The 19,036-nt window shown below is 49.5% G+C and overlaps 2 protein-coding genes across 3 annotated transcripts; one reads left to right on the plus strand and one right to left on the minus strand.

The window, feature by feature from the left end:
* The first annotated feature begins 332 nt into the window (after positions 1-332).
* CXCR3 (C-X-C motif chemokine receptor 3) lies at positions 333-8,414 on the plus strand. Its single transcript, XM_010978776.3, has 4 exons — positions 333-448; positions 2,178-2,432; positions 3,871-3,959; positions 4,919-8,414. The coding sequence occupies exons 3-4, from the start codon at positions 3,948-3,950 to the stop codon at positions 6,005-6,007; spliced, it is 1,101 nt and encodes a 366-aa protein (XP_010977078.2). The 5' UTR covers positions 333-448; positions 2,178-2,432; positions 3,871-3,947; the 3' UTR covers positions 6,008-8,414.
* A 14-nt stretch (positions 8,415-8,428) lies between these two features.
* GCNA (germ cell nuclear acidic peptidase) lies at positions 8,429-17,498 on the minus strand. 2 transcript variants are annotated; one of them, XM_064483048.1, is made up of 6 exons: positions 16,999-17,498; positions 15,851-15,926; positions 12,455-12,599; positions 10,861-10,999; positions 9,458-9,662; positions 8,429-9,090 (listed from the first exon to the last, which is right to left on the minus strand). In XM_064483048.1, exons 1-6 carry the CDS (start codon positions 17,096-17,098, stop codon positions 8,898-8,900), a joined length of 858 nt encoding a protein of 285 aa, XP_064339118.1. In that variant the 5' UTR covers positions 17,099-17,498; the 3' UTR covers positions 8,429-8,897. The 2 variants fall into 2 exon arrangements, with proteins under 2 accessions (XP_064339118.1, XP_031302270.1); XM_031446410.2 differs by having other exon boundaries at positions 8,429-9,147; positions 16,999-17,490.
* Positions 17,499-19,036: the final 1,538 nt, after the last annotated feature.

The raw sequence follows: 19,036 nt of genomic DNA on the forward strand, positions 1-19,036 counted from the left end.
ATCTCCCTTTGCCACCTGACAAATGGTGGCAATACCTTCCTCTCCTGGGTCCCCCAAAGAATGAGCGACCCAGTAGCTTGGGGATTCAGTCTTATGGGGCCTGGACTGCCAGGGGCTCAGCCCACGGCCCTGGCACTTAGGAAAAAAAGGACTTGCCTCTCTGTCGGGTTCAGAGCTGTGGTGGGGGGAGAGGACAGAGGATGGGGGCGGTCCTTCTCTTGTGAAATTCAGAGCCAGCAGAAGGAAGCGCAGAGTCTCAGCACGGTCTGGAAAAGACCCACGCCCCTTCCTGGGGCCAGGACTCTTCTTTATTTTGTGTAAGACAGGCTCTGGCCCAGCACAGGCCACGGCCTGAGCCCCATGGAGAACTGGGGCCTCGCTGGGCCTGCTCCCCTGACAGCCTGGGGCTGGCTGCCAAGTCCAGGGGCTTCGGGAGCACGGCTCCAAGGTGAGCATTTTGAAAAGCGGGGAGAGAGGCTGTGAAGCTGCAGACGTGGAGAGGGAGGAGGAGGAGGAAGTGGCCCCCTTCCCTGGCTGGCCCGACAGACAGCTGTGGAGGCCCTCCTTCCTGTGAGGGACTAGGCCCAGGGCTCAGGCCTCCAAGCCTCCCATCTCCCCAAACCACAGCCCAGAGGTGTGAAAGAAAGAAAAAAAAACAGGGGGAGGGGTGGCAGAGAAGAAACAGGTGCACATTTCACACCTTGACCACAGGTGGGGCCCAGAGCAGCTTCGCTCTGACTAACTTCCTTCTGCAGCTTCCCTACCGGCTGCTGGCAAGGCCAGAAGCAGAAGGGCGCAGGTGGGTCTTCCCCCAGGCTGGGCCTGCTTGGGACATGGTCTGGGGGCTGCTGGGGACAGGAGAGGAGCACATTAGAGAGCCAAACAAGGGCTGGGCTTGGCACCCTGCCACAGGCACCTTGGGAGGCCCTCTGAGCTGCAAGAGAGAGCAGCGGCCCACTGCAGACCTGACCTTCTGCGGGCTTGGGAGGGGCTGGTCTGGAAAATTACTAGAAGGGGAGGAAACTGCTGCTGGCTGGGTACTTTACCCTGTGCCACATGTAATCACTTGCTGTCCACCAAGCAGCTCTGTCACCTGGGTACTAGCTTTATCTCTACTTTTTCTTTTTTTTTTTTTTTCTTTTTAGGGTTTTTTGGCAGGGAGGGGAAGGTAATTAAATTTATTTATGTATTTATTTTAATGGAGGTACTGGGGATTGAACCCAGGACCTCGTGCATGCTAAGCATACACTCTACCACTGAGCTATAGCTTCTCCCCATCCCTGCTTTTCAAATGAGGGAACCAAGGCAGAGAGATAAAATGATTGGCCTCAGGCGGCACAGAGGATTAGGCTAGGACTAGCCAAACTGTCCCAGCTAAGGCAAGGGGCCACCTTTCCAAAGGACCCACCCTCCAGCCATGTCAACAAGGCAGCACACTCTGTTCCCAGGGCTCCCTTGACGTTGAAGGACTCCTGGTGACTCTAGGTTGGTGGCCAGTATTGCGCTCACTCAGCTGTGCTCCTATTAAGTGCTGCACTCTGGGCGGGGGAGACGGGGGCCTCAACAGCCCTGGTTGTTTTAGCTCATCTGAGGACAACCCCACCGAGACCAGCTCCAAATAGTTACGTCGTTGGTCCAAGGTCACACACCTCGAACAGGGTGGAGTCGGGGCTGGAGCCAGACAATTTCAGTGGCTCTTCCTATTCTTCCCACTGCATGACAGCCACGCTGGGAGCAGCAGGAACAGCCCACCCCACAGCCAAGCCTGGCCTCTTAGGATAGAGCCCGACTCAGAATGAAAGGTCTCCACACCTTTCCAACGCTCTTACCTGACCATCTCTCCTTTCTCCTTTCGTGCAACCAGAAAGGTGGTGACTATGGTCCCTATGTGATAAATGAGGAGACTGGGGAACAGGAAGGAGACCAGAGGTCCCTAGACTGAAATTTCACATGGACCCATAACCCTCCAACGTGTATGTGAAAGTCCCACATCAGGTTGTCAATTTCTGCCAGCCCAAGATATTTCCCAAACTGTCAGCTATTATCACCATCATTTCATAAAAAGATCCTTTTAAAACCAAAAAGGGGGATGAAGGGCATAACCACAGAAAACAAAAGACCCTCTTTTAAGTTGAACAAATAGAGCTTTTTGTTTTCCTTGTTTCTCTCATGTGTAGAAGCCTACTGAACCGAAACTCTTCAGGGACCAGCATCAGAAACCGTGCTCCTGGCTCCCGCCCCTCTTCCTCAGCCCACAGGCAGTCACCTGCCAAGACTTTCCCATATGAACTGCCGGGGCTTCTGGAATCCTCTCAGGCCCCTCCACTTGTGCTGTGCCTGACCTTCTCCAGGCCCTTAGTTCCCTCTGGCCTGGATCCTGCAGGTGACAGGCTGCGTTGAGCAAGGAGAGTCACCTCTTCTGGCCACATGAGGTGAGGAAGGGCCTCGCTGCCTCGCAAGTGGGCATCTTGTCAGTAAGTTTGAGCTGAATTCCAGGCCTGAGCCTGGAGGCTCAGGTGATGCATTCTGGCTGAAAATTGGACCCCAAGGCCATGGGCTGGCAGGGCCTCCGTCTCAGTCTCTCTGTCCTTTTCATCTACAGGGAGACAAGGAAAGAGGAAGCTGCCTGGAAGAGGCAAGTTAGGGGCAGCCTCTTCCCTCTGACAGTGAAAACAGGGCCATAGGAAGGGAGAAGAGGGCAGAGCAGGGAGCCAGACCAGGTGGGAGAGGGACTGTCCCAGCGCACAGCCATAAAGGGACTGGTTTGCTCTACAAACGTGGTTCACACACAGCTTTTCCTTAAAATCAGGAGGTCCCCAAGTACTCTCCCCGACCCCATTCCCCTTCTCCTCACCCCAGAAGCAACTGCTCTCACGGATTTGTGGTGTCTCCAGTCCCTGCTTTAAGCTTCTAGAAAAATAGCCGTATCCAAGACAACATGATATTGTTTTGTGCATGTGGTTTTTAGAATTTACATAAGTGGTGTCAAACTGTACATAGTATTCTCCAGCTTGCCTCTTCCACTATTGGTCATTGGCTTTTCTAGCCAGGGTAAAAGGTTAGCTTTTAGTTCGTTTTTAAGTGGATAAATACATCATAGTGTGTCCATTAAAAACAAAAAACTGAAGGTAGTCTAAAAGGAGAGTCAGACTGCCATGGGTTCAATCCTAGCGGCCACTCTTACTTGCTGTGTCTGCTGAAGGCTTCTCCCCTTTTTGGATTAGCCACGGAGATAACTCCCATCACCCCCACCCCTTAAACACACACACACACACACACACACACACACACACAGCAGTTATGCGGTTGGAATCAGGCAGTGTCCGAGAAACTGCCCAAAGCAACACCTAGCACATACCAAGTTCATTCCTAGCAGTCCCCTTTGCCTGGCTCTGTTGGTTAGCTGGGAGGGGCAATGGTAAAGGACTAGATTTAGTGTGATGGATTTCTTTCAGATATTTTCATTTTTTTAAGAAGGTGACTCTGCTTTACAGAGTTAACACGTTTCACAACTCTGTCTACAATCACGTGAGGTCCACTCCAGCCCAGGACATGTGAGAAGCAGTTCTCATCCCTGGCAACAGGGCTGCCCTGCCCTTCCCGGCTGCTCTGCTCTTACTACAGTCCCCTCCCCTCAAAAGACTGGCCCCTGCCCAGAATCCCGTCCTGCCCCCCACTCCCGCTGCCCTTCCCTGGGTCCCAGCCTTTCTGGTCCCAGGCTTGTGGCCAACTCCCAGAGCAGCTTCCCCGGGCCAGGGGGCTGGTGGGGTGGAACTCCATGGTCTTGAGTCTAGGGAGGTCTGTTGTAGATAACCCCATGGAAGAGGCTGCTTCTGAGAACAGCGTGAAACCCTCACTTCCTCTGTGCAGTGCAGGTTCCCAACCACAAGCACCAAAGCAGAGGGGCAGGCAGCACGCCGCTTGGCAGCTAGAGTACCAGCCCAGCCATGGTCCTTGAGGTAAGTGCCACTGCCCAGCCAGGCCAGACCACAGCTCCGAGTGGGGAGCCTAGGACACTAGGGGAACATCAGGTCTGGCCCACCAGCTGAGGCCACCAGGGGGTTGCGTGACTAGGCAGAGAACGCAGGCGTTGTGTAGAAGGAGCGCTGGATGGGGACTTGGGAAACCACCTTGGCCACTGACTTGTGAATGACCACAGGTGGGTCCCCTCCTCTTTCTGGCCTTGGTGCCTCATCTGTCAAATGGGTGAGGTAGAGGCTCACCCCTCATGGCCCCCAGGGCTCCCTTCAGCTCTAACTCGGAACTTTGATCTTCCGTGCTGGACTGAATTGGCACCTGGGAGGCTCACCGCCGTCGGGTGGTTTGCGGGGGCAGGGGGTAAGGAATATTTCTACCAGGGCTGAGTAGGGGAGCCCCTGGTGGGTGGAGGGGAGAAGGATGGGGGCAGAAAGTATGTGTTGGGGGGCCACAGTGATTTGTAGAGGGGCCCTGTGGAGGGGCAGGAAGTTGGGGTCCCCAGAGAAGCGACTGAGAGAGGGGACTATGGGGAGGCGCCTGGGGAGGAAGGTGGTGGAACTAGGCGTGGCCAGGACACTGAGGCCTGTAAGCGGAGAAGGAAGGGCAAGGAGAGAGGAGAGGAGGCAAGGACGGCTCTGGGGGCAGGACGGAAGCTCTCCCTCCGGCCCACAATCCCTGGGCCGATGTGATAACCCAGAAAGAGAGAGAAGCAGCCTTAGAGAAGGAACATTACCAGCCCAGCAGCACCCAGGCGGTGCCAGGCAGATGGAACTCAGAGAGCGCGGTCTTGGAAGAAAGGCAGGGCAGTTACGGGTATAAGCCAGGCCTCTGGGCCTGCCTTACAGAGGAGCTGCTTCGACAAAGACTAAATCCTGACTAAATCTCTGAAGGAGGGAGTTGTAAGGCCTTGACACACTCCGTGCCCTCCCTCCCTCCATAGATGAGAGAACGCCAAGAGTTCCAAGCCTCTGACTTTGCCTTGCTCCTGGGAAACTCTTCCTATGACTACGGAGAAAACGAGAGCGACTCTTGCTGTGCCTCCCCTCCCTGCCCGCAGGACTTGAGCCTCAACTTCGACCGGGCCTTCCTGCCAGCCCTCTACAGCCTCCTCTTTGTGCTGGGGCTGCTGGGCAACGGCGCAGTGGCAGCCGTGCTGCTGAGCCAGCGGGCAGTCCTGAGCAGCACCGACACCTTCCTGCTGCACTTGGCCCTGGCCGACGCGCTGCTGGTGCTGACGCTCCCGCTCTGGGCGGTGGACGCGGCCATCCAGTGGGTCTTCGGCTCCGGCCTCTGCAAAGTGGCCAGTGCCCTCTTCAACATCAACTTCTACGCGGGGGCCCTCCTGCTGGCCTGTATCAGCTTCGATCGGTACCTGAGCATTGTGCACGCCACCCAGCTCTACCGCCGGGGGCCCCCAGGCCGTGTGGTCCTCACCTGCATGGCAGTCTGGGGGATCTGCCTGCTCCTGGCACTCCCAGATTTCATTTTCCTGTCGGCCCATCGCGATGAGCGCCTCAACGCCACCCTCTGCCAGTACAACTTCCCGCAGGTGGGCCGCACGGCCCTGCGCGTCCTACAGCTGGTCGCCGGTTTCCTGCTGCCCCTGCTGGTCATGGCCTATTGCTACGCCCGCATCCTGGCCGTGCTGCTGGTCTCCAGGGGCCAGCGGCGGCTCAGAGCCATGCGACTGGTGGTGGTGGTGGTGGTGGCCTTTGCCCTCTGCTGGACCCCTTACCACCTGGTAGTGCTGGTGGACATCCTCATGGACCTGGGGGCCTTGGCCCGCAACTGTGGCCGAGAAAGCAGTGTGGACATAGCCAAGTCGGTCACGTCAGGCCTGGGCTATATGCACTGCTGCCTCAACCCCCTGCTCTACGCCTTCGTGGGCGTCAAGTTCCGAGAGCGCATGTGGATGCTACTCATGCGCCTGGGCTGCCCCAACCAGAGGTGCCACCAGCGGCAGCCATCAGCTGCCCGCCGGGAGTCATCATGGTCTGAGACCACAGAGGCCTCCTACTCAGGCTTGTGAGGCTGGGATGGGGGCAAGCCTTTCACCACACAGCCTGACTCCCCCCCCCCCCCCCACATTCCAGGCTCCTCTCTCGCTCACTTCCCAAACAAACACTCCTGGGCAGCCCTGGATGGCCCCAGTACAACCGGGTATCTCAGGGAGCTGCCCTCCTTGCTCTGGGGGCTGCAGCATCACTGTTCCTTAGCTGCCGAGCCCCATCCTGCTATTTCAGAGGTGGCTGCCTTGAGGCCCTTCTTAACCTTGGCCGCACAGAACCCAACCACCCTCCTAATTCAATACATAGTCCTCGGCCTTCCCCATCCGCAGGGAGCACAAGGCCAACTGCATCATAGCAGCCGCCTCTGCCAGGCCTGGGCCCAGGCCTCCTGCTCAGCAGTGACTATGGCTGTGGTCCTCGAGACCCCCTGTATTTGCTCACATTTGGTTTTATGTCTAAAATTCTGCTTCTAATAAACAAGCTTTCAATAAACAAGCTGGTCAGGACCAGGGTGTTAGGAGTGCATTATTACAGCTGGCCCTTCCCGGGCTCTAGGGAGGCACTTCCTGCTTCTCCTTGCCTGGCCCCGGGTCTGGACCAATCAACGCTGCTTGTGTTAATGTCTCTGTCTTGTGTTAATGTCCTCTCTGCCCTCCTGGGCACGTCATGGGGAAGCACCCTGGTACATGGGTGCAGGGTAAGCAGTTAGTCAACTGGCTGGCTAGACACTGCCTTGGCATAATTTGGGGACAGGGCCTTCAGACATAACTAAGACATTGTCCCTGCACTCCAGAAGCTTAGGACATTAAGGAAGATGTGGTAAGGGACAATATCAGCAGTCTATGCCACGAGGCAAATGCGTGACACATGCTCAGAGCACTGTGGCTGGAGCCCTTTTGAAATCTTGAAGACAGAGAAATGGACAGACCTTAAAGGATGAGTGGTATTGCCAAGGGCAAAGAGAAGGAAAGATGGTCTCTCCAGGGAGGTGGGAGAGCAGAAGCAAAGGTGGGAAGGCCAAAAACAGAAATGCTTAGTGGAGGAATGTTTTATGTGGTCCCAACTGGCTAGAACTAAGGCCTCAGGTAGGGGAAGGGTTGAAAATAAGACTGAAAGTTCGCTTGGGATCAGGTGAACATATCATAGAGACCAGTTAGAAGGCTGTGGTGGTTATTCAGGTTAGAAGTGATGCAGGCTCTTACTAAGGAAATAGCAGTGGGACTTGAAAAAAAAACAAACAAGATTGGACAACTTGCCAACAGTCATTAGCACGTGGGCCACCTGCAGGCATGTGTGGGCTGCAGGGAGCAGTTTCCCATGGCTATAGGTGCAGTGGACATGAGTGCAGGAAATGACAAGAGCTCCCCAGAAAGGCAGGTGACGGGGCTGCTGAGTTAAGGCAGAGGGATCAGTCCTCCCTTTGCAGGGGTGGGAGAACGGTACTGTCAGTTCTCCCTACTTAAGTCACCAATGTGCCATGATCCAGTTTCACAGGCCAACTGGGCCTTTGCTGAGACAGCAGATATGGCTGGAGGTGGGACTGGAAAGGAGGGACCCAAGGATTTAGCTGGGGAAGCTCATACTACCCTGTGTACATACCTCATCCCGTCTAGACTTGTGGTTAGGCTTCAGTTTGTTGCCACTTATGCATCTGCAAGATGAAGGAAGGATGGAAGGAAGGAAGATGACAGAATAACACATCCTGCTTATAAAAAGTTATCAGCGATGCTAGACTAGTAAAGATGTTTGCGGTCAGGTCCCCAGATGTCCACACTCCAATCCCCAGAATTTGTGAATATGTTACCTTACAGGGCAAAAGGGAATTGAGGTTGCTAATCAGTTGACCTTAAAAGAAGATTCTCCTGGATGATCCAGGTGAGCTCAACATTATTGCAACAGTCTTTAAAAATGAAAGAGGGAGGCAGAAGGGGAGAAGTCAGAGGAAGAGATGTTGCTGGCTTTGAAGATAGGGGAAGGAGGCAACAGACCAAGGAATGCAGGCAGCCCCAAGAAGCTGGAAAGACGAGGAAATGGATTAACCCCAGGGCCTCCAGAAAGGAATGCAGCCCTGCTCACAACTTGATTTTGGACCTCTGAGGTCTGCACCAAACTTCTGACCTACTGAGCTGTAAAATTAATATATTTGGGTTGTTTTAAGTTGCCAAGCTCACAGTAATTTGTTAGGGCAGAAATTGGAAACAAATAAAATGTTGATTCCAGCCTACATCCCAGATAGCTCCCCAAACAGGGGAAGGTTGCTGAAGTGCTAATGGGCAGTCACAGATATCCGAGAGCCACCCAAAATGGAGAGGGCTCTCATCCAGACACATCCTAGAGAGCTTCTGATGTCGGGGGTCTTGGACAAAAGACCCCAGGGTTTGTTCTGCTCTGGACACGGGTTGTCAATAAACAGACTTTGCTAACAAGTGAATTGCAGAAAACAATTTATTTATTTATTTCTTATCTTGTGAACAGTTACATTGGCTCAGACGGCTTCATACAATATCAACTAATTTATGAAACACATTTGTCCTTTAATTCTAGGTAAGTATAACAGGCTACACCTGACAGCAGCCCTGCTTTTGAAGGACTGCCTTTAAAACTTGTTCTCTCTTCAGCATTAACTCTCACTCTCTCCACCTGCCACTCTCCAAAACTCATTCCTCTTTTGCATTTCATTCACTACATTACAACTACAGCATCTAAGTAAGACCCAAGGTAGATACCAAGGGCTTCTGAGTAAGACTAAGGGCACAAAACAGTTAACCCTTGGTTAAGAACAATCATTTACTAACAACAGGAAGCTACTTTAAAAGGATTTAAACTCTAATATTCCTAACTTCGTCTAAGATCTCTTTCTAAAACTCCTGACCAATAGACGACTCACCTCACACAAATACTCAGAAAACCTCAAAGACCCAGCATTTTTTTTTTGGCAGCAAAATCCTTGCTGAGCTTTCGCATCACATCTCCATGACTAATTCCTTCTGTCTGCCTCTGAACGATCCTGTAATTCTCCTTCACATACTTGGCAAATGGTCTCACATGGGGCTGAATGGGGGTCCCATCCTTCCGAGTCTGTGGCAGCATGACCAGAGGGCCCCTGCACTGGGCACAGATGAAGCGGTCAGTGTTCAGGGATCGGGTGTAGCGGCCGATCCTAACAAGGAAACAGACACCACACGGCAAAGGAATCAGTCAGTGGACCTCAGCATCTCCTCTGAGCTACCAGCCTCAGGCCCGAAGCAAGACTTTTTCTGTGGGTTCTCAAAAAGCAGGGCACTGAGCAGTGGCCAAGGTCAGGCCAGCTCAAAGCAGAAGAGAACAGAGAAGGTGGACATGAAAAGGAGTAGGGAAGTTTTACTGCTCAAGTCAGATAGCCGTGCACTTACTGCTAACATCACTGAGGAGCCACTTGGAGGGCACAGGAAAACCATAATTGGGAAAAACTGTGAGGAGGAGGGTCTTACCTGGATTTGCACTTAGTACACTCGTAAACAATCCTGTAGTTTATCTCATAGTTATGGCAACGAGTGACCTTGGGCAGCTCCGGGTGCACCATATTAGATTTTCGGGCATAATACTTCCAGGCATCACCATGGGAATCACGGATACCATCAAGTAGCCAGGAGGCTGCGTGGCATATCTCATGGATCAAAGTATCCCGGAGTCGGTCTTAGAAAAGGAGTAAAAAGAAATCATGAGTGCTTAAACTGACTCTTTTCTGGTCTGTTACCCAACCGCCCCGAGACTCTCCACCCCACCGGATGCAAAGTCATCTTATAATATTCCCAGGATTCTGAAAATGGAATTTCTACTTACTTCAGCCCAGTTTTGTTAATGACAGAAAGCCTCAGGTGAGCAAGTCTTTTCAGAACAGCTCTGATGTGCTCATCATTTTGTGGGACGTAGCTAGCAATAAATCCAGCTAAGACCCAGTCACCACCCTCCAGGAGCATAAGTGGATGGGGTGGGGAGCAATCACCATGACCATGGGATTTAGTCAGGAGAGGCTCCACGGAGAAGCTGGGATCTGAGCTGGGATCTTAACAGTTGACTGGATTTGCAAAATTAGGAAGGCCATTCTAGCTGTGGTGAAAAATGTGTGCAAAGGTTGGGGTCAGGAAGGCGTGTGGTCCATTTTGAAAGGCAACATGAAGAAAGTCTTGCTGGAGCACAGGTGGAGCAGTGAGAGGCAAGACCGGCCAGATGGAGGGGGCGCAAACCACGATGGCCCCCAAAGCCATGCTCCAGACATTGGCAAGTCCTAGGTTTCTGAGCCAGAACGCCATGCCGTGTTGTGCAGGAGACTGGATGGGGCAGGGAGAAGAGTGAGGTAACGAGGGGCTGAAGCTAGGCAGAGGCAAAGACAGAGAAGGAATGATGATAACAGGAGAGTCATTACGAACATCTGGTGACTGGTGAGATCTAGGGGACCTTGAACCTCAGTTACCGAGAGAATGGAGATGTTGCCACTGGCAACAGGGAGCTGCAGAGAAAATGTGAGGCCTGGTAGAAATATGAACGAACCGGATGCTCAGTGGTGGTGAGACATCCAAGAATAATGTCCTCTAGTGGGGGAGGGTATAGCTCAGTGGTAGAGTGTATGCTTAGCATGCACGAGGTCCTGGGTTCAATCCCCAGTAAGTCCATCAAAAAAAATTTTTTTAATAAATAAATAAGCCTAATTACCTCCCCACCACCAAAAAAAACAGAAAAAAATTTAAATAATAATGTCCTCTAAGTAACACACAGTAGGCCTGTCCACCCAGAAGCGACAGGAAAAGTTGTGACACAGGCTGCCAGGGAACACCAGCACCTAAGAGTAACTTCCCAGGTGCTGGGCCGGACTCTGCCAGCCTCCTACCATTACCTGCAGAGTCGCAGACTTTCAGAGAAATCTCAATCTTCGCATAACGCTGCCTCTTCGGGCGTCGAATCTCGCCAGTGGTGCATAAGCCAGCAGTTCTCAGCATCTTTTTATTCCAGCCGATATCAATTTTCTCCGGCAGCTGAACAAAAAGCCAACCAGTGCGAATCAGATAGCAGGTCTAAGAAGACCAGACAATATCCACTCAAGAGTTCTGCAGATCTAGGGCAGTAGGGGAGAGCTCCTGGGTTCAATCCCCAGTACCTCCATTAAGGTAAATAAATATACCTAATTACCTTCCCTCCTCAAAAATAAATTTTTTTTTTAAAAGAGTTTTGCAAATCTAACATTCTGAGAAGAACACCTATGCTGGAGCCCAGGTAAAGACAAGGAATGGGCCGTCAGGCTGCAAGGGAGATGTGTGAGTACATGGGTGCTGGATCCGTGCTCCCTTGTGCGGAGCCAAAAGTCAAGAGTGACCAAGGAGAGCGGGACACGCCTGCCGAGGCAGGCAACAGAGCCCGTGCGCAAGCGTGCTGAGGCAAAACTACAAATGCAACTCAGAACGCTTAAGGTTCCGCTCATCAGTCATCTGATGTAACACCACTGTCATCAGGAAGGGCACCAAAGGCTGGGGGAAGCTTTAGAAAGATCTAAGAACTTTCCTTGCAGAAAGTTTTGTCACAGACAAAACTTCTTTTTTTGTTGTTTGTTTTTTCAGACAATAAAGTCAGAAAACCTAATGATCACAGGTCTCTCTGCCTCCAGATTCTCCCCCATCCCATCCATACCCTCATGCTACTGACAGAACACTTTCAACAGCTACTCCACATCACATCACATTCCTGGGCAGGATGTGAGTTTTTTTTAATAACATTACTTTTGACAACTATTTGTACATGTATTCAAAGGTAACTTTCAACTCCCAGGCTCCATTACAAACTGGGGACGGAACCGCCCTATCAGGAAGTGAGCACAGTTGCCTACTGATTTCAACTTAAGCTCCTCCAACCTGATTCCCAAGGCCCTCCATTAACTGGCCCCACGCTAGCTAACATGTACTGCTCACCATGTCACAGGCCCTGTTCTAGGCACTTCAGGGGCATTCACCTACCCAGACCTGACAATAATTCTGTGAAGTAGTACATATGAGTATTGCACCCACTTTACAGATGAGCAAACAGGGGCAAAGAGGGGTTCTGGAACTTGTCCAAGGTCCCATAGCTCCTTCCTTCAACACGAACCTTCTCTTCCTGATAGTCGAGCGTCAACACTTGCCCTCTCCCCCACCACTGTTCTTCTCTCCCCTTACCCTCCTTCAACACCCAGAACAAGTCTCACTTCCTCCAAGCAATCCTATTCTCTTAACCACTCAGGCCCTCAGTGATTTCTCCCTCTACTGATCGCCTGTGGTAGTAACAGTCTAGACCATACACTGTAACCACAAAACACTCTGTTTCTTTCCTGTCCGTAATGTCTCATCTCCCCAACTAAACTGGCACTTTTTGAAGGTAGGAAATATACAGTGAGCACATCTGCACACCTCCCAGCACCCAAGAGCACTGGGCATCCAGTAAGTGCTTATTCAAGAGTCTACCTTTTCATCAAAGACAGAGCTGTTAAGCAGAGCGTAGATTCTCTGAACCAGTTCATCCTTATTTCGCTTGAACTTCTTGCCAGAATACTCCTTTAAATTCTCAAGGCCACGCAAGAAACATCCAGGTATTTTGCATTCAGAAGCCCTGCAAAGGCAAATTCAAATCAGTTTGGTAGAGCAAAATAAATCAATAGAAGAAACGGATACGAACAGGTCACGTCGAGAGAGACTGAGAAGACTGGCTGGTCCCTCTTCCTTCCAGCTCCTGCTATGAGGGCACTTCATCCAAGCCTTTTTCTCTTCAATCCTCACACACTGACAGAGGTGCAAAGCCCGTGGTCCCAACCTCAACAGGACAGACCCGAGACCTGGATGTGCAGTCTCCATCTCTCTCCTCAGATGTAGTTCTGAGTTGACAACTGGCCGATGCAAATTTCCAACCAACTAACTTGAGTCTGTCTCCAGCTGAATGTGTTTAATTGTCCAGCTTCTGTGAGAGCAGCCTGAAAACCTCAGAGACATTTTAAAATCCATCTTTCACCCTCACGCCATATTCAATTAGGCACAAAGACAGACCACTCTCTTCTTCACATCATCTCTTCCAGCCAGCCCCTCCTCTCCATGAGCTGTCACCACTCTGGGTCAAGTTCCTGTCCTCCCCTTTAAGCCTGGTGACTATAGCATCCCTGTGTTCCTTACCTCCAGGCTCTTTTTCTTCTAACCAACCACAAACACACCCCCCGTCAGATTCATTTTCCTACGCCCTGTTCCAGTGATGTCCCTCCCTGGCTTTCCACTGACTAGCCAAGCATTCAAGGCCCAGGTCAATCTGGTTCCAACCTCTATTTACAGCACCATTTCCACTCTGGCCGAAGTGGGCAACTCAAACATTCGTTGACATGAACTGGGATTTACCACAGTTCATTCACACCTTGGCACAACCTATATGTCCATGGCCTAGAATGGCCACATCGCCACCTCTACTGAGAACAACCCTCTGTGTAGACTTCATCATTTACCAAGAACTTCCTTTGGTATCATCATATTTAATCTTCACAGTCGCCTGTTCCAATGATCTCCACTCTGCAGGTGACAAAACTCAAGTTCAGAGGCGAAGTGACTTACCCAAAGTTCAGAGACACTGAATCTTCTTGACCCGGATTTCAGGGTCTTTCCCTTGCTGCCCTCTCTTTCAAGGCTTAATTCCACTGCACAAAGGATAGTGCTGAGCACACACACACACACACAAAACCTCACACTTGTAATAACTATTTATTTAAACTAAAGCATTTTTATCTCAGCTAACAATCCACAAGCTCAAAGAGATGAGCCCACAGAGCTGGCAGGATAAACCAGCAGCAAACACAGGGAAGTGTCTCTGACTTAACAGAACTCCCGAGACTGAGATTTTGCCAAGACGTTCATTAACCCTTAAGTCACAAAATAAACCCTGCATGAGGTGGCTGGGGTGGAGACAGGGAAAAAGCACCAGGCAAGCAAAGGCAGCTAAAGGAAGGGTCTTCATCCCCAAGCCCGATGAGAGTGACTAACATTTCTGCCTCCAATTACTTAGTTCTGAAAGCAAATTGGCATCAGAAAAGGTGACAGATAAAAAAGCTCGAACCACCCGCAGACCTCAGCAGACAGCATTACCCCTGTGTGTGTCCGTGCTCACGTCAAGCAGCCTGTGGCTTCACGAGCCTTCACTTCCACGCTGATGCTGCTTTACTGCAGGCTAAGCATCTCCACATCAGAGGAACCAACAAGACCCCAGATGGGTACATCAGACACCGTGACCAGCAAGCAGCCTGCACAGGAGCAGGGCTGAGCACAACAGGAAGCCTACACACTGAAACAGGAAGCAGCAAGGTGACGGTGAAGAGTCCAAACAGGCTAGCCTCCCTCGGGGGAGGCCGAGGACGATGACACAAAGGGGCAGCTTCTTCCTTCGCTTGTCATTCTCTGGCAGAGCAACCTGGCACCGACCCAAGACACGTGTCCCTAGAGGCAGAGCAGCTTAAATATGGATCTAGGAATCCAGGGAATAAGCTATGCTGAAAGGGGGCCCGTCTGAGAGAGAACACGCTGAACTGAAGAGAAATGCAGAAACAGCCTCTCTGCCCAGGTCCAAGCTTCTCTGTTGCCCCATGCCTGACATATCATTCTTCTCCCCTTAAGATGCATCTATTGCCCCAAAATACAGGTTTCAAAAAAAAAAAAAATACAGTCCTTCAAATATATCCCTTCGCTTGTAAGAGAATTCAGATGTAAGTGTAAATTATTCCTGAATGCAAGTGAACACAAAGAAAGAGAATTATGCTCACTTATCATATTTTTAAGAGAAAAAGTGAGAAGCTTCTGAAATCTAAATGAGGAAATGTGTTAATTTTTTTTCCTCCCTTTGAGCATTAACGCGTCTTTAGTCTAAACGACCTGTTGTTTTCAGTATCAATATAATATATAACAATGTAATATCAGTATCAACATAATATATAACATACAGCTTAATAAAAATAAAAGGACTACAAGCAATCTATTTTACCCTAATGTTTATAAGCTTTAAAGATTTGCAAGAATAAAGGGATAAATTGGGAGTTTGAGATTTGCAGATAGTAACTACTATATATATAAAATAAGTTCATACTGTATAGTACAGGGAACTATATTCAATATCTTGTAGTAACTTATGGTGAAAAAAGAATATGAAAACGAATATATTATGTTCATGTATGACTGAAGCACTGTGCTGTACACCAGAAATTGACACAACATTGTAAACTGACTATACTTCAATAAATATATATATATATATATATATATACCAAAAAAAATGATTTGCAAGAATATATACACGTAATAAGAGTAAAGGTCCATCCAAAGTACTAGAAAAATCTGGAAGGCAATCTGGACTGCCTGTCTCTGATCTCAATGGATGGGAACATGTCCTTTCTGCCTTCTCATCATTCCCACTGTGTTTGCTTTAGTTTGGTGGAAACTGGTGGCCATGAAGCTGTATCTAGCCTGGAAAGAAGGATCTTGTTTGATCATTGTTTAATCTGAATTTAAGGACAAAGGAAATCTCAAAGGCCAGAGCTGCTGTTGGAGGGCAAAAGGCTGCAGTCTTCCCCAGGATCTGTGGAGATCTGGGTGGAGCACTGACGTGGGCTCTGCTGGGGGAGAGGGAGGAGAGAGGTGCCAAGGCTCCTCCCCTACACCCCTCTTCCCCCCTCCTCTTCCCCCTCCTGCTGCTTCTGCCCTCCCAATTCAGGGATGGAAATCTTGTCCTCCCTCCCCCAGACTCCTTCATCCCCTTGAAGACCCGCCGCCCAGGGGACAGCTTCATGAGTGACGACTGCATGGTCAATTCCTGTGCAGTCGAACATGACCGGTACATACCCAGGCTTGCATTTTTCACTTTTTGCTGCACTTGGTTTCTTCTTGGAAGACCCACGTGTCTTCCGTCCTTCAACAACTGAAAAGATAATAGTTCATTTGTACCCAAAGGTAAACCCAGAAGAAGCATCCCCAGCCAAGCCCAGAGCCACGCGTATAACCCAAAATCTCTCTGAAGCGGGAGGAGTGCTCTTTGAGTCGGCATGAATGGTTTTAGCTATGTGAGCCACAGAGCTGCCAGCAGAGCAAGCAGGGGTAGGATTTTGTCCTGGGGACCAAGGACCATCATGAGGCTACACTAGAGGTTAGACTGTGGAGGCAACTGAGGCTCGGGCAGTATAAGGACTGCTGAGGCTGGCACAGCGCACGCGCTCGCCCTGAGGAAAGCTGCTTACGTCCCAGGCAGCAACTTCATCTCATCTGCAGGCCAAATCTGGCCACCTTTGTCCAGCACCCAAGCTGCTGGTTGCTCTAGCCAGAAATTCGCATATCAGTCATTAATGTCCTCTGTTTGTTTATTTTAAAAATGTATTAAACATCTATTTTATGCCAAGTACCATGCTAGACTCTGAGAGAGACTAAAAGATGAGTAAGAGCCCTCCAATCAAGAGGCTTACCATCTACTCGGAGGACAGATTCAGAAACATAATCTTTTAAGTTTATTTTAAATTTTTTTAATGGACCTCACGTATGCTAAGCATGCGCTCTACCACTGAGCTATTGCCCTCCCCACTCCAGAAACATATTTAAGACACTTGTGTAAGTTCTTTAGTAGTGATGGGGTCTAGGAACTTTGGGAACCCAGGAGGGAGGAGCAACCCTGCAGGCTTCCTACAGCAAGCGGCAATCGGGCTGGGTCCTAAGAAAAACGGGGTAAACTCAGAACAAAAAAGCACAGGGGGCGGGGAAGCACCGCAAATGATGGAATGGCAAATATGAAGACATAGGAGCATGAGGAATACATGGGCATTCCTCCTCTGTTCCCAGGAAGAACATTTTCACTGGGATGGCCGCCTCCCTTGGCCATTAGGAAGCCTGTCAAATACGGCAGAGGGTTAGTAGGCAGGACAAGCAGACCCGACAAGACAGACATATCCACAGGGGAAAGGGCACAGCAAGCGTGGCTGGCACACTTGGTTTGATTGGCTTACCAGGTTTCACGGATATATTCTTGCTTTTATTCTTCCTTTTCATTGGTTGTTCCACCACAGGCTCAGGCTTTTCATCAGTTGACAACTTGCTAATTGACATCGCTAGTTCAACGTTAGGATCATCAACTGGTGGTTGGCAGGGATCTTTCTTAAGATTCTGATGACCAACATTATTAGATACTTTCCGTTGGAAGATAGTAAACTCATCCTTCTTTTGCTCATTTGAGGGAGTCTGGCCCTCGTCACACGAATCATCTTCTATTATCACAGGGCCCTCCAAATCATCATCATCATCATCAATGATAATGATTGGAGGCTCCTGGCATGGCTTCTCCTCAGTATCAGACAGCACTTCCAGAATCTCATCTGAAATTCAAGAGACACAATCACAGATAAATACTCCCTCCACTGCCACCCGCCACACACTCAACTTCAGATTACTGAGCACAAATTAAACAAGCCAGGAACTGTGCTATAATGAACCATGGTTCAGAATCTGTTATTTTAGGCTGTTTTACCTCTACTGCTTTTTTTTTTTTATTTTCCGTTGAACAGTGACAGATAAAATAGCAATCTAAACCCAGAGGCAATTTTCAAATCACATTCTCTAAGTTGCCCAATAGAGGTGCTCAGTGGTTCCCACAGGTCTGACACTTGTATATGTTCACTGCACCACAGCAAAATAAGAGAAATTAGAATAATAAAGTGGGGTGGAGGTTCCTATCTAGTTCAGTTTCTATCAAGCATTTAAAGGACTGTCCTTTATTTTGAGATTATGTCCTCACTTAAACTGCTAGTGCAGTTTTACTTTACTTTATGAAATTATGGTGGTAGATGGTAGCTGGAAGTTAGACAAATTAAAAATCATTAGACAAATTAAATTATCTTTCTTATACATCGTTAGACAAATTAAAAATTGGCAACTCTATGTTAGCCACCAAAATTTCTTTTTTTAAATAGCCCGGAAATACGAAGGTCTCAGAGCCACCGATGTGAGTGAGGAGCTGAGTTCTGATGCCAGCACTGAGAGGCCCTGGGAACACTGGAAACACTGGGAACGTCCCCGCTCTCCCTGAGGACCCATCCGTCATCTGGAAGTGAGGGGCAGTGTGTCTAACACATGTGCTCTCTGGAATCTGCTCAAAGGTCGACTTCTACGTTTCTATGATCCTGGATGTAAAAAATATAAACCACAGTCTGGGCAAGTTGTGAAAATGTGATTTTTGATGTAAAAAGTCTTCATCCTAAAATTGCAGCTCTGGGATAGTATACTTTGAGTCTCATCAATTATTTAAATTAATTATCAAAGAACTTTAGAGATGCAATAAGGAAAGAGGAAGGAGTGGGTGTTCCTAGGGTAGAAAGTTACCCTTCCTAGAAGACTGAATGACTTCCAACCTGCAGCTGAAATTCTAAAAAGTAGGGATACACTGCTTTCAATGTATAAAAATGCCTTTGTACACTGACAAAGGTTGGAAGTGTGTGTTAAAGCTTCTTGGGCCTTCCTTTCTGGAAAATTACCTAAATTCATGACATTAACAAAAGAGATGGCATGTGGGGAATAGAGAAGAAACATACAAAAACAGTCCTGTCTGTTGGAGCCGACCTCAACCCACTCCTGGGATGGACACCACTGGTCAGAGAGGTAAGAGCAGCCTTAGTTGAAAGTTCATCCTCAAAAGCCTATGAATTAACACAACATTGCAAATCAACTATACTTCAATTTTTTTTAAAGGGAAAAAAAAAAGACTGGATCTTCTGTTCAAGGAGTCGGCAACCAGTGGCCGATGGTGACAAATCACCTTCTGGTTCTGTTGCTCATGCCCCTACTTTAAAGCTACCGCCCTGAGGGCTCCCTTTGCATTTCAGTAGCTTGTCATATCACACCCCCTCCTCTGCACCTGGACCTCCGTCCTGCTCAGGCAATCCACTCAGAGAGGAGGGGAAAAAGAAATTAGAGGGGATAGGTGGTGAAACAGTAGGAGACAAGGGTTCCAAGCCTCCCTTCCTTTCCCTGCTCTGATATCCCAGGGTAACT

This window comes from Camelus dromedarius, chromosome X, assembly GCF_036321535.1.
Source record: "Camelus dromedarius isolate mCamDro1 chromosome X, mCamDro1.pat, whole genome shotgun sequence".
In the NCBI taxonomy this organism is placed as follows: Eukaryota; Metazoa; Chordata; class Mammalia; order Artiodactyla; family Camelidae; genus Camelus; species Camelus dromedarius.